The sequence below is a fragment of the Sciurus vulgaris genome (assembly GCF_902686455.1).
Source record: "Sciurus vulgaris genome assembly, chromosome: 6".
In the NCBI taxonomy this organism is placed as follows: domain Eukaryota; kingdom Metazoa; phylum Chordata; class Mammalia; order Rodentia; family Sciuridae; genus Sciurus; species Sciurus vulgaris.
This window is the reverse complement of record NC_136466.1, coordinates 65,363,419-65,376,802: the sequence shown is the minus strand read 5'-3', so window position 1 is coordinate 65,376,802 and position 13,384 is coordinate 65,363,419. Positions and strand designations below refer to the sequence as shown.

Genomic DNA, 13,384 nt, shown 5'->3' with positions numbered 1-13,384 from the left:
AGACCGGGTTGGGAGTGAGGGAAGCTGGGTACTGAGTTGCCTGCCAGTCGCTTAGCTGATGGGTGGAAGCACGAGCTGAGCTGGGAATCAGAGTGAGGAGTCAGGCTTCTGCAGGGGTGGAGCACCTGACAGGTGCTCAATAAATGACCAATTTTTAAGATCACATAAAAATGAAACAAACAGGGCCCGGATAGTGGGGTGAGAATCCTGTTCCAGGCACTCATACAGGAATTATCTTGACTTCTATAAATTTTGGTTAAATGGGAGATAATAATACTTATATTATAGGTTTGTAATATCAGATATACCCTCAAGAGATTGAAGTAGCCAGGAGGTCTGGCCTGTGGATGCTGAGTACAGGTGAGTTCAATCTGTGAAATTCCATCAAGCTGTATAATTATGGTATGCATGCTTATCTGTGTGCATATTATAATTCAGAGGAGAGATAAAAAAGAGATGCTGTGCTCAAAGGTCCTAGTCCCAGTGCTTGGAACTCAACACACAGTAGCTGCTATTATTGTCACTATTAAGATCCAATAGAAACCATCTGATGTAAACCTCGTGGTAAACATGTAAACCATGTTGTCACAGAGACCATTTACGAATCCTTTAACAGAAGGAGGAGTCCTAACTGAGCTCTAGGGCCTTATTGTTGGTAAAGTCACATCTAATTTTAACTCATGCCACACAAATGCCATTGCATAAAGGAATGGATTCAGAGTTCTAATCCAGAGCTAGTTTGGGCCCACTACTTGTCATTCAATATTTTCCTAACTTGCTCAGGATGAACGTCTCATAGATACCAGTGTATTTTAAGAGGGACAAGTTCTGCCTAAGTGCCATTGTGATTGTTCTCTCCTATTCCATTTCTCCTCCCAAGCCCACTCATACCTGGAAACTCTTGATTCAGGTCAACTGATTATTGGCTGTAAGGAAAGGATACTAAAACTTTGATTGGTTATTTCAAAGTTCCATAGGTTAATCCTCAGGTCATCAGCTGACATGTAGGTCTCATAGTCGCTGTTGACAGATATGGAGTTGATGTGATATGTGTGTGCGTTGGCAAATACTCTTCGCGGGGTCGCCTCCACCATCAGGTCCATGGGTCTCAGGACAGGGACCTGGCAAGCAAGAGAAACAAACCACTTCAGAACCAAAGCTCTCCCCTGGGAAGAGAGTGCACATATTTATGGCCTTCCTTACCACATGCAAAGTTAACCACAGTTGGGCTGGGCGTGGTGGCACACGCCTGCAATCCTAGCAGATTGAGAGGCTGAGGCGGGAGGATCGTGAGTTCAAAGCCAGCCTCAGCAACTTAGCGAGGATTTAAGCAACTCAGCGAGACCCTGTCTCTAAATAAAATATTTTTAAAAAGGGGCTGGGGATGTGCTCAGTGGTTAAGAACCCCTGGGTTCAATCTCCAGTAGCACCCCAAAAAGTTAACCACAATAAAGATGTTTCAAGTTGTAGAATACACATCTGTTCCTGTTCACTTTGGGTCCTTTCAGTTATTCTCCTTTCTCAGAAGTACTACCATCATCTGGCCCTGATGGGAAATTTCATTCATTACAAATTCTAAACTTTTTCCCAGGACCTTCCAGGTGGCCTTGTCTCAGGGGAGCTGGGACGCTATTGTGGGGACATTGCCTTCCAGAGATATTGTTCCAGTTTTATTTTCTTAAGCATAAAATCTATTTTTACAAGGAAATTGTGGGGAAATTCTAGAAATCTTATTTAACTTGAATCTCAATTTATCCTTATGTCTTTTTATCGCTTGGCTTTGGAGGCCTAGACTCCCTTTGGGTTTTGTCCTCAATCGTTAAGGGCATTTTGAAAAACTTATCATCTTCTAAGACTCTACTAACCTCATTCATCCATTAATATGTAGGGTTCCAATTATGTCCTCGTTACCCTGAGAAAATCTTGGTTCACACTTACTGTCTTGGAGTGCTAACCAGGTGGCTTCCACTACCATGTTCAAACCTGTGCCAGTTTGGACAATAAAGAAATTTCTTTTCAGTGTTGGGGATTGAACCCAGGAGTACTTTGCCACTGAGACACTTCCCCAGTTCTTTTCAATTTTTCGAGACAGGGTCTTGCTAAGTTTCCTAGGCTGGCCTCAAAAAAGGTGATCCTCCTGCCTCAGCCTCCTGAGCCGCTGGGATTATAGCTGTGTGCCTGGCTGGACAATGAGTCACATGATCACTCTACTGATCCGTAAAAAGTGCTTAGTACATATTTGCTGAATGTCTGACAAATCCAGTAAGAGTCTTCTTCTTGGCAGGTCAGAGAATCAGGCAGTGACATAGTTCCCCACACATAAATTTCTGTAGAAAATATGAACAAAGACACATCACTTTGAATTCTGGGTGAACTGACTCCTCAGAAAGTGAGTGAGAACACAAACACCAGAGGGGGTACAGACTAAAAAACAAGCAAACCAAACCACACCAACCATACAGCACAGGTGCAGGCCTTTCACAGAAACAGGAAAATAAGGAACAAAAAGCGATTTTTCCCCCCCAGGCAAATCATCTCTGGCAACTAAGTCCTGGCTGATTTGATACCAGGTGGTAGATTAAGGCTTCAGCTTCTGGATTGGCTTCAATCCAGGTGGTAGGGAGAAGCAGCCCCCACAAAAGGCTGGATTTTGTGAAGTGTGGTCAACTCACCAACCAACATAAATTCCAGAAGACAGAGTTCTGCCAGCTCAGTCTCCAGGGAGTGGCGCTCACATTTGACAGAGCTGTTGTGTTAAATAAGACTTCATAGGAAACCATTCTAGACAGAGGTGATGCTGGATGTCCAGGAAACCAGAGGCAGCTGTGTATGGATGTGGGAAGAGTCGGGGTCTGCTGAGTGCCAGGAAAGGGAGGGGAGGGGGCGTGTGGGGTCCCACACTCCAGTGATGGACAGTGGTTCTGTAGCTTGAGCCTGGGATGGCAGGATGGGAGACCCAGGTCCCAACACAGACAGTGAGGGACCACGGGCAGCTAACCTGCTCCTGCTGAGCTCTGGTCAGACTTTAGGAAAAACAGCGACCGTTCCTGCTGTGCCTGAATTATGTCCTTTTTGGTACCAGGGATGGAACCCAGGGGCACCTGACCACTGAGCTATGCCCCCAGCCCCTTCTTATAATTTTATTTTGAGCAGGGTCTTGCAAAGTAGCCAAGGGTCTCACTACGTTGCTGAGACTGGTCTTGAACTCATTATCCTCCTGCCTCAGCCTCCCGAGCCACTGGGGTGACAGGCGTGCACCACCACGCCCGGCTTGCCTTCGTTATCCTGAAGGGTGGTTGTGGGGATTCGAGATGGTTTGCTCTCCAGTTCAATCTCTCATTCCCTATTTCAGCAACACCTATAAGAGCTATGCAAAGTCCTCAACTGATGAGCATGAGACCCAGGTCCTGCTATCACCTGGGGCAGAAAGACATGGATTATACCATCTCATAATAAAATGGGGGCAGTGCCTCCAAAGAGAGAAGACAGTGTTAAGGGGTCAGGGAGATCTAGAGAGCCTTTCATGAAAATGCATGAAAGGGCAGAGATGTGAAGGATGAGTAGGGGTTTAGCCAGGCCAGATGGGGAAGGAAGGATGTTCCAGTCAGAGAAATGGCATGTGCAAAGGCCCTGTGGTGGGGGTGAACAAGGCAAGAATGATGGGTGAAGTTGAGATGGTGACAGTGGTGGAGACTACTGTGGGACATGAGGTGACAGGACAGACAAGGAGGCAAGCTGTAAGGAAGAGTTTTGCCATTACACCAAGAGGAACAGGAAGAGATGAAAGAATTTGTAATGACCATGGTCTGATCAAGTTTAGGATTTGATCAGATCATTCCATATGTAGGGTGGAGAACAAGGAGTAATTAATTAGGTAGAATTTTAAAAGGGATGGTGTATACTATTGAACACCAGGTAAAGGCATGCCTGAGTTAAGGCTTTGTAATGGACAAAAAAATGACTGGTCTTAGGAAATCTGCCCTGAAACATTTATTAGGCACTTTTGCTATGTAAGGCATTCTTCCTACACAATTTTAGATAATCCTTTCAACACCTCTGTGAAACAGGTACTAGCACAAAGTACTATTACAAAGAGCAAACCCAGGCACAGAGAGGGTAAGTCAGTGGATAGGATTGCCCAGCAACAGAACGCAGAGACAGAATTTGATCTCAGGATTTCTGATGACAAAGTTAATGTTCTTTGGACTATTCTCTCCCACACTGAAATATTATACAGGGAGGAAGTGATAAATGCTCTGTGATGTGAGTAAATTTCCAGGAGAATTCACAGAATAAGTAGCATTATTGACCGCAATAATGACGTCAGTCATAAGAATTCTGCAGTTAAGACACCCCAATCAGGTGTTATAAGTTCTGGTAGTCTTGAACATCCATTCTGTGTGTTTATAGAAACGTGCTGTGCTTTTACAGTGTCACAAAGGAACCCTGCACCTGAGCTGGTGAGAGCTGCCTGCTGGCTCCCGATGCCCAGGGATGCCAGAGCTCAAGCAGGCTCCCTGGAGCCACAGGAGGGGAACCTGTAAGACCTCCCTTGCTCCATGACTCTTGCTGGGGCCTCTTCATGCTTCGTTTTATGTGCAGAGCTTTCCTGAGGCTGCAGGGACGGGAAGGGCCAGATAGAGAGGCATCACAGAGTGGGACCAGCCAGCCCAGAGCTCCTGCTTACTGTGACGGGCCTGCTGGCTAATCCAGGCTGACACTTTCCATGATGCACTGCGTAATGGGGACAGGCTCCGTCAGGGACCTGGGGATGCAGCCTCTGACGCTTTGCACGGATGAGGCAGGGGTGTGTGGGCAGGGTGGGGACTGGCTGTCACTCCTGGTATTCCAGCGTCATTCCTGAGCCCAGGTAAAGTACTTGTCTGCTGCCTCTGGGTTTCCTTGACGAGAAGAAAGAGGGAAGTTTGGAGGTTCGAAAAGGACAGGATGGGTGGATTAGGAAGCCATGTTGGGACCGGGTTTCCCACCTGCGTTGGCCACATCCTCCTTTTAGGGCCAGGCAGGAGGAAGAGTTGGACACTCTGCTGAGCGAGGGCAGGGTTTTCTCCGAGGCGTCCCGAGCCCTTCCCTTGGTGTGTGCAGACTGTGTGTGTCTGGAGCCCTCAGTCCTGGCCTGCCTGGCCCCAGGCGCTGTCTCCTCGGCCCCATCAGTAGCAAACTAGCAAGGGACAGTCCTGCTCGCCCCCATTTTACAGGGGAGGTGCAGGGGAGAGAAGCCTGCCCAGGTGAAGCGTGGGGGTCTGGACCCAAGCAATTTGGTTCCTAAAGAAGCACACTTAGCTACTATTGCACGGGAAACTACTGGACAGCAGTAATTTCATTTGGTTCAACTCAAAACCTTGGAAAGATGCTGAGCTGTACAGATGTGACAGAGAATCAGGGGATATCAGGCATGGGAGGGGCTTAGAGCCCTTCCCTGAGCTGCTGCTACCACTGCCGTCTCGATCACCACCACCGTCGTGTCTGGGGGACTCGGTGGAAGGCCATGGCGTCTGGGCCTCACCCCCTTCATTATTCTTGGTGATACGTCTTGGATTTTCAATTATGTCTTGCTTAAAGAACTATTTCTGTGGATAAGGGAAGTTTGCAAACAATAACCTGGGGCAGTTCCTGGAATATAGAGATGGGAATTGAGACCCCAGAGGTGAGGCCCCTTGTTCCTGGTCCCCACAAGGGTTGCTAGCACAGCCCAGGTTTCTGTCTCCTGTTCTAGACTTCCGTTGCCTTGTGCCACCTGACTAGGCCATTCTGCAGAGGCCCAGAGAGCCAGAAGCAGATACCTCCCAGGGTCAGGTCGGGTCCTCCACTCAGTTCAGACCCTCTCATCTGGGCACACTGGTCGTTGCTGGTGTGAGGCTCAGCACTGGACAAGGCAATGCTGGGTGAGCAGGAGCCTGTCCCGCCCCTCAGGTCAGGGGTTCTGAGCTGCTGGGATGCAGGGAGGCCCCTCAACCTCCTCCTGGCCTTGAGCCAGTCCCCGCTCATCCTCCGGAGGCTGATTCCAAAAGGCAAACACCATAGGCCCACGTCTGGCCTGGGCACCCATTTCCATGTTAGAATATCAACCGAATAATATCCCAGGCCTGAAAGAACAGCCCGAGTCCCCTGCAAAAGGGCCCACAGAGATGTGTTTCGGTTGGCCATTACGAGGGCGCTCTTCCTGAGACAGCTGCGTGGCTCCCTCCTGCACAGCTTTCGGGTCTCTGTTCAGATGGCACCCCTTGGTGAAGCCTGCCCTGTCCACTCCACTTCAAGTGGCACACCCTTCCCTCCATCCTCCTACTCCACTGCCTGCCTAGGATGCTTTCAACACTTAACAATACATCAGTGAATTAGCTTGGTACCTAATAGGATCCCTATTGCACAGATAAGGACGCTGAGCACAGACAGGCTAAGTAATTTGTCTAAAGCCACACAGCACACCTGAGGCAAAGCAAGCCCTGATGTTGTCTCAGGAGTCTAAGTCCTTAGTCATTCTGCATCCTGGGAAAGCACACTGCAATTCTGGGAGAGAGCAGGCACGTGAGGAGGCCATGAAAGAGCTCAGAAGGCACTCCTCAGAAAGTCTCAACACAAGGGGCCCTGTGACTGCCAGGGGAGTTGAGGCAGACCTTAGAAAGGAGAAGACTGCTAGGGCAGGCGGGGTTTGAGGTGGGTACACAGCTCAGGGGAGAGCAAGTGGGACAGCAGGTGTGCAATGCTGCCCCTTCTGGGAGTGGGGCCAGTGACTTCCTTCCTCACTCAGTGAACAGCTATTAAATCCCTCCTCCATATCAGTCATGTTCTAGGGGCTGGGAACACAGCAGAGAACCTGCTCTTGTGTCTCTGTGAAGAAAACCTGAGTCAGGAAAGGAGACAGAGAGTGGGAAATATGGTATTTGATGTGGGTGATCATGGAAGGTCTCACGGAGGGCTCACCACTTGAGCAGAGACCTGAATGGAGTGAGGGAGGAAGTCATGTGACTTTTGGGGGAAGAGCCTTCCAGGGGAAGAGCAAGTGCAAAGGCACTGGGGTTGGAGCATGCTCAGTATTGGAGGAGAAACAAGCAGCTTTTGTGCCCAGAGAGTGGTGGAAGATGCTGGATCAGCAGAGCTTGATGGAGGATTTTATTGTGAGGGTGAGGAAAGCTGAGGAAGGTGCCAGTAACTGCCCACCCCTAGCTGCCTTTACTGCCTCCTCTTTCTGTTAAGACATCATCATCTTCTGGCACCTGCCCCCTTCCCCTCCATTCCTTCTGTTGCTACCCACCCCATTCAGCCTTCCACCTTCTTTCTCGTTATCTTTCTGCCTCTCTCCTCTTAGGAAATACCAGATCATCTTTCACTTCCCAGAACCCATTCACTAACAAAATGAATGCTGCTGTCATTCAGCTTATTTGGTGACCACACCAGCGATTCTTCACAATCTTCCAGGGCACCTAAGTGGGGGTTGGCAGGTCACAATGCCCTGCTTCAGAGACACACAAAAGCTGAGCAGAGCCCTGGAAAACAGGAAGCCCTGAGGCCCCCCTTTTAGGAGACATCTGCGAACCACACAGCAGGGAGGGGCTGGGGGAGGACTTATTGCACCTCCCTGAGCGACTTTTCACAGGGAAAAACAACAGCTGTATTTACCATGGCAACCTCCAGCACCCCGTCATGTTGACAGATTCAAGGCGAGACTCAGAGAGAAGGTATGGTCAGGTAGGAGATAAAACACAGGAAGAAGATGAAGTCGTGGAAGAAGAAGGGAGGGAGTCACTTGAAGGGTGTGAATGGACCAAAGCCACGGAGAAACTCTAGGTGGAATCTCACGGGGGTGAGCAGACCAGTCTTTTTGACTCACTGCATGAATTAAGGCTACAGGAAGAGGTGGGTTTCATGTCACCAGTTAGGAAGTGCATTTAGGGATATTTTGACAACACACTGACCCCAGATAAAGCCCTCAGCAAATATTTATTGAACATCTACTACAAGCTGGGCAGTTGCCACAGAGTGACCTTGAGAAGCTTGCAGAAACCAACAATACACAACTCCCCATCCTTTTTCTCTATAACCAGCCGTTTTGGGAAGCAGAGGCAATGGAGGATGTCTGATCTAGAAAAGGCAAATGAGAGAGAGCTCAAGTCCTGGGTGTACCTCATGTTTGGTGAAAAGAGAGGGTGACCCTGGTGCCCTTGGACCACAGGTTTGAGCCCCAGTGGAGAATCTGGGGTGAAGAAGCTATCCCAAGCCATGAGAGGGTTGGGGAGTCCACAGTCCAGCCTCTCCTCAAGTGTGACCCTTGCCTGTTCACTGGGCTTCCTTCAGGAAGTACCCTTCATGGCTCTCCAGGGTCCAACCTGTAGATTTGGGATAAAGGCCAAAGGAAGAGGAGCAAGTCATCTTGCAAATGGGAGAGTCATTCAGTCCTTCCGCAAACAGCCCAGTTCCAAAGCAATTGAGCTCAGTGGGATGGAGCAGCCATCTTCAGCAGGGCACTGCGTCCCTTGAAATAGGCAATGACTTCCCAGGAATTAGATACCACCGTTTTAAAGGAAACTGTCCCTAACTTCCGTGTGTCTTCCCATCTAAAATCACATCTCCAGACACACCCACAACCTACGTTCTCCTCCTGCCCTTGGCAAAACAAAGTCAGAAAAGACCTGTACCCACCCTGAATTTTACTAGGGTACACGACGGGGACATAAAGATTTCTGGGAGGGACGTGGGATAATCCCTTTAATCAAGGACCCATAAATGCTCCTCCCCCAGTTTACACATTTCTAATAAGATCTATTTTGTATTTGTTATTATTAGTTGTTAGAGTTATGTTTACTTTGTTCTGGTGAATTGTGTTCTATCAATAATCATAGTAACAGCCTAGAAGAAAATTTCAAATCCTAACAGTTAAATCCATAGGGGGAAAGCCTCTTGTAGATATCTATTTTCATTGTAGAAATGATGAAAAAAAATGCTTTAAACATTTATTTGGGATACGTGTGATAAAAATAACATACCTAGAGGAAAAAAAAAATGAACACTATAGAGACTTTTAAAGAACTTGTTCACATATTCTTTTAGTGAATATTGGTGGCGATCCAGTTACAATGGCATTTAAATTCCATTGATGGCATGACAAAAGTGATAAAACAGTTCATTTCAAACTGGCAATGATTAAAATATTACTGAAATCACATTTTCTGTGATTATTTAACATTGTGGTGGCAAGGTTTAATTATTTCCTTAAAAGTGCTCACGAAGGTATGTGGCTTTCCTAAACTTTTCTAGGGAGCATGTAAGCACAGTTTGAAGTAGTAGGAGATACAAGAGGTTTTGGAATCTTACGACCTGGGCTTAGATCCTGGCTGTGCCACTTACCAGCCAAGGGGCCTGGAACTTCACTTAATCTTTATTATCAGTGCTCCCTTCCATGTTAGGGAGAGCACCTCTCTCAGCAGTGTTGCTGAGAAGCTGCACAGGGCCTGATACCTACTATCTAAACATTCATGGAGAACTTGCTTTGTGCCAGGATTGTCCCAAGCCCTTTATACACGCCATGAATCTAAGTCTTCATAATGGTCTTATAAGGCAGGCACTGAAGGCATTCCCACTTTATGGGTGGAAATCCTGAAGCAGGAAGAGGTCATGAAGCTTGCCCGGGTCATACAATGACTAAGGGGTGGAGTTGACCTTGAACTTTGGCCAGCCCCTATAATACTCTTGGCATTCTTACACATCTTTCCAATCACAAAAAAAATGATTACTTTGAGAGGTTGCCTACAGGTTTTCTGACTTTTTCTATTGGCTACGAGGTTTTTAGCTTCCCTTTCACCCACTCTGGGAACTTAGCATTGCTCAGGAAAAATGGCAAAAAAAAAAAAAAAAAAAAAAAAAAAAAAAATGGCTAGTGGAAAGAATGGTCACTGAGTAGCAATTAACTTCACTGAAGAAGAAGGAAAAAAAAAAAAAACCCAAAAAACAAAAAACTCTTCTGATTAGGAGTTTTCCAAATCACTTCTGTCCTCGTTGTCATGAAAACCTCAAACAACATGGACGCTCATCCAATTATCAAACCAACCTGGGGGGTAGAGTCTGGCATTATGTGTACCCATTATTAAAGGGTAATTCAGTGTAACAAACCAAATCGAGTATATACAAAGACTGTCAAATAAAATGAACCACTAACAAATTAAATTACTTTCCATTTTCAGTGGGAAGAATGCCAGTCATTTTTCATTTTTAAAAATACGCATCTTAATTCCATTTAAAAAAAATGAAAAGAAGAATTAAAAGCCTCTTGTGCTGTCTATTCTGAGGTTTATTTTCTGTAGACACATCTCTCTTGGTTCTGGGGCATTTTCTGTCAGAGAATTAATGGAGCATTAAGCCTCACTCTGGTCAAAAAACTTGCTTCCTCCGGATCAATGGTGGATGGAGTTCAAAATGCAGGAGGGATAGGTTGGCTCCCGCTTACAGCGACATACCAGAGCTGTTCTTTCCAGAATGAAACTGCCACTCAACAGCACCCCGCCAAACCCCCAAGGAATCCTATCCAAATAATATAATTTTTAGATTTTCCTGCTCACACCCTTCAACAGCCTCAATATGTTCCTAATTTCTTCTTTCCCTGGCTTTGTCATATAGATTGAAATAAGCCTGAGAGGAAAAGCCCCTTTGGACCAAATCAGGCTTTGTGCTTCAGGTTATTAAATATCTTAGAATTATATTCTTTTATTTGACAAACACTTATTAAATGCCAATCACTGCAGTACACAGTACGTGTATGGCGTGAACAAACAGATTGCACCGTGGAATTTAAAGTCTAATAGGAAGGAAAGACATTAATGTCTCAAGGCAAATATATGTTTATGTACCCGTGCTGATGCTATAAAATGATGTACATTGTTTCATGATATAAAAAAATAGGGACTCTAATTCATATAGTGGGTAGTCAAGCAAGTAGTGGAAACTCAGTCCCCAAAAGCAGGACCAGAAGAATCCTAACTTCTAAATCAGTGGTTCTTAATGGGGGAAGGGCAACTTTACCACTAGGCAATGTCCGGAGGTGAATTTGGATGCCACAATAGTGGGATGTTACTGGCATTAGTAGGTTGAAGGCAAGGATGCTGCTCAATGTCCTATGATGCACAGGACCACTCCCCAGTTACAAAGAACTATCTGACCTAAAATGTCAGTAGTTTTGAAGTTGGGAAAACCCAGTTCTTAAAGAAACCCTTCTGGATTCAGGGCAGAAAGAAGAAACCCGGCATCAGCTTCCACAATAGGCAGCAAGAGGTTCCAACTCATAAAGACATTTTGGATTAAAATGTATTTCATATCTGTATACATAACATACACACATATAAAATGCATGTCTATACAGTACTACATATACATGCCTGTGTGCACAGATATATAAATACTTGTCCCCCTACTGCCAGCAACAGGAATGACACACAACTCATGAAAGCTGCTGGGAAATTAATATATATATTTTAAACCCAATGGATCCAAGATAGTTTTCATGGTAGACTAGCAACTTCATGCTCTCGGTGTCTTTGATGTCTTTGGGCCTTTCTGTGGAGAATAGAGGAAACATACCTGTCCCTCAGATCAACTCACTATCTAGTTACCAGCCCATGCAGAAGATTGTAATTCTGCCAGCTTTATCTTACTTTTCCCCTAGACGTTTTCATTTTCCACCAATATCACTATTTCTCAAATACAAGTGTTCATTGCCTTTCCTGTTATTTACCATGATGTTTCATATTGTGTAATTCCACAAGAAAAATGAAACATCTTAAGATATCTCTGTAGAAGAAAACCTCAACTAACACTCAAAGCTGGGGAGGGGCAGGGTAGGGATAGGCGGTGTTCAGCTTGGTTAGGTTAGACACAAAAATTGCTTCTGTTTTGTCTCTCCGCTGCCCCAATGAAAGCATGTCTAAAGTTTGATAATGACTTTCTTCTGTTATGAGATAAATATCACTGAATCCTTGATGACCAAGGTTGACGAAGGCCTCAGAGGAACAGCACATGTATTACTGCAAAATATACAGAATCCAGAAGATGAACATAAATTTAATATCAATGCTAAGAGTCTTACAGTTAGAAGTTGCCTGAGAAGAAATTTACATGAAAAAGGCCTGTATGAAGGTGAAGATGAATTTCCAAGAACTTTGAAAAAATGACCTTTCATAGATTTGAACAATGTTACATGCAAACCTAGCTAACCTGCATTAGTTCTGCCTCCCACCAACAGATGGCAGTAGTGATCACCCATGACATTTTCACTTAGGAATAAACTGACAAATGAGTTGCATCCTCTGATTCCCAATCCTGGCTGCTCATAGAAACAAACAGACTTCTCATTAAAAACATGCTTGGGCCCCAATCACTTCTACCAATCAGTAGAGTTGTAATGCTTGTGAGGTAGAACCCAAGTACCAGTATTTTGAAAACCCCACAGATAACCAATGTGTGCAGCCAAAGGCAAAAGTCAGTGAACTTGAGGGTTAATGGGGTGTTTCCGTGAACTAAACATTCAATAGTGGGTTATCTTTGGGAGTATAAGGTTTCATGTTTATAAGGTTTAAAATGAGTTTTTATAGTTCTGTACTAACTGAGGGTTTAAAAAAATGATTCTGATTATTTTTACAAATAGATCAAAAGGAAGTCATTTATGAAAGATTAAAATGACACATACTCAAAAGATATAAAAAGTTTCTGAAAATTTATAAAAAGACAAACAAAATATGAGCAAAGGATATGAGCAGAAAGTTTTGAGGAAACAGAAAGCAAATGGCCAAGACATATATAGACAAATGTTAAAGTCATTAGCAGTCAGGAAAGATGCAAATTAACATTTAAAAAATCTTTAATCTTACAAAAGATTAATCCGGTTAGTGTTTTACTCTTTATTCATGAAGAATTTGCTATAGGCCAGTCACTGTTAAGTCATAATTTAATTCATTTAAGCTTCTCATAGTTTTTTTGAAGTAGGTATTCATATCATCCTATTTTTATAGAGGATGGTAACTTAGAAACAAAGCAATTAATGTGTCTTAGCTTTAAGCAGGCAGCAGGAGTTTGCTGGAGCTGAGATACATATTTAGGCATTCTGGCCAAGAGGATCCCTGCCCAGCACTATTCTATACTGCCTCTCAGCTGAATGGGTTAAAAGCAAAATGACTGATAATGTCCGACCCTAGAGGTGGCATGAACAATTGGACACTTGTCAGTGAGAGTATAGATTGCAACAAGATTTTCAGAAGAAGCTATTAAAATACCAGTACATATCTTTTAACAAATCCTCAATTAGTGTAAACTATCCCATGGAAACATCAGTATGTAACAATAACTGTTTAAAACGTTCATTGTAACAATGTTAGTTACAATTACA

General features: G+C 44.8%; 1 protein-coding gene across 9 annotated transcripts in view; it reads right to left on the bottom strand.

Annotated features, from left to right (window-relative positions):
- The window catches only part of PPP2R2B (protein phosphatase 2 regulatory subunit Bbeta), a 465,343-nt gene that overhangs the window by 51,340 nt on the left and 400,619 nt on the right, over positions 1–13,384 (bottom strand). For all 9 annotated transcript variants that reach the window (XM_079144770.1, XM_079144771.1, XM_079144776.1 and 6 more), the window contains one exon: positions 944–1,121. In XM_079144770.1, coding sequence (XP_079000896.1) covers positions 944–1,121 — 178 coding nt within the window. The remainder of the gene's footprint in view (positions 1–943; positions 1,122–13,384) is intronic.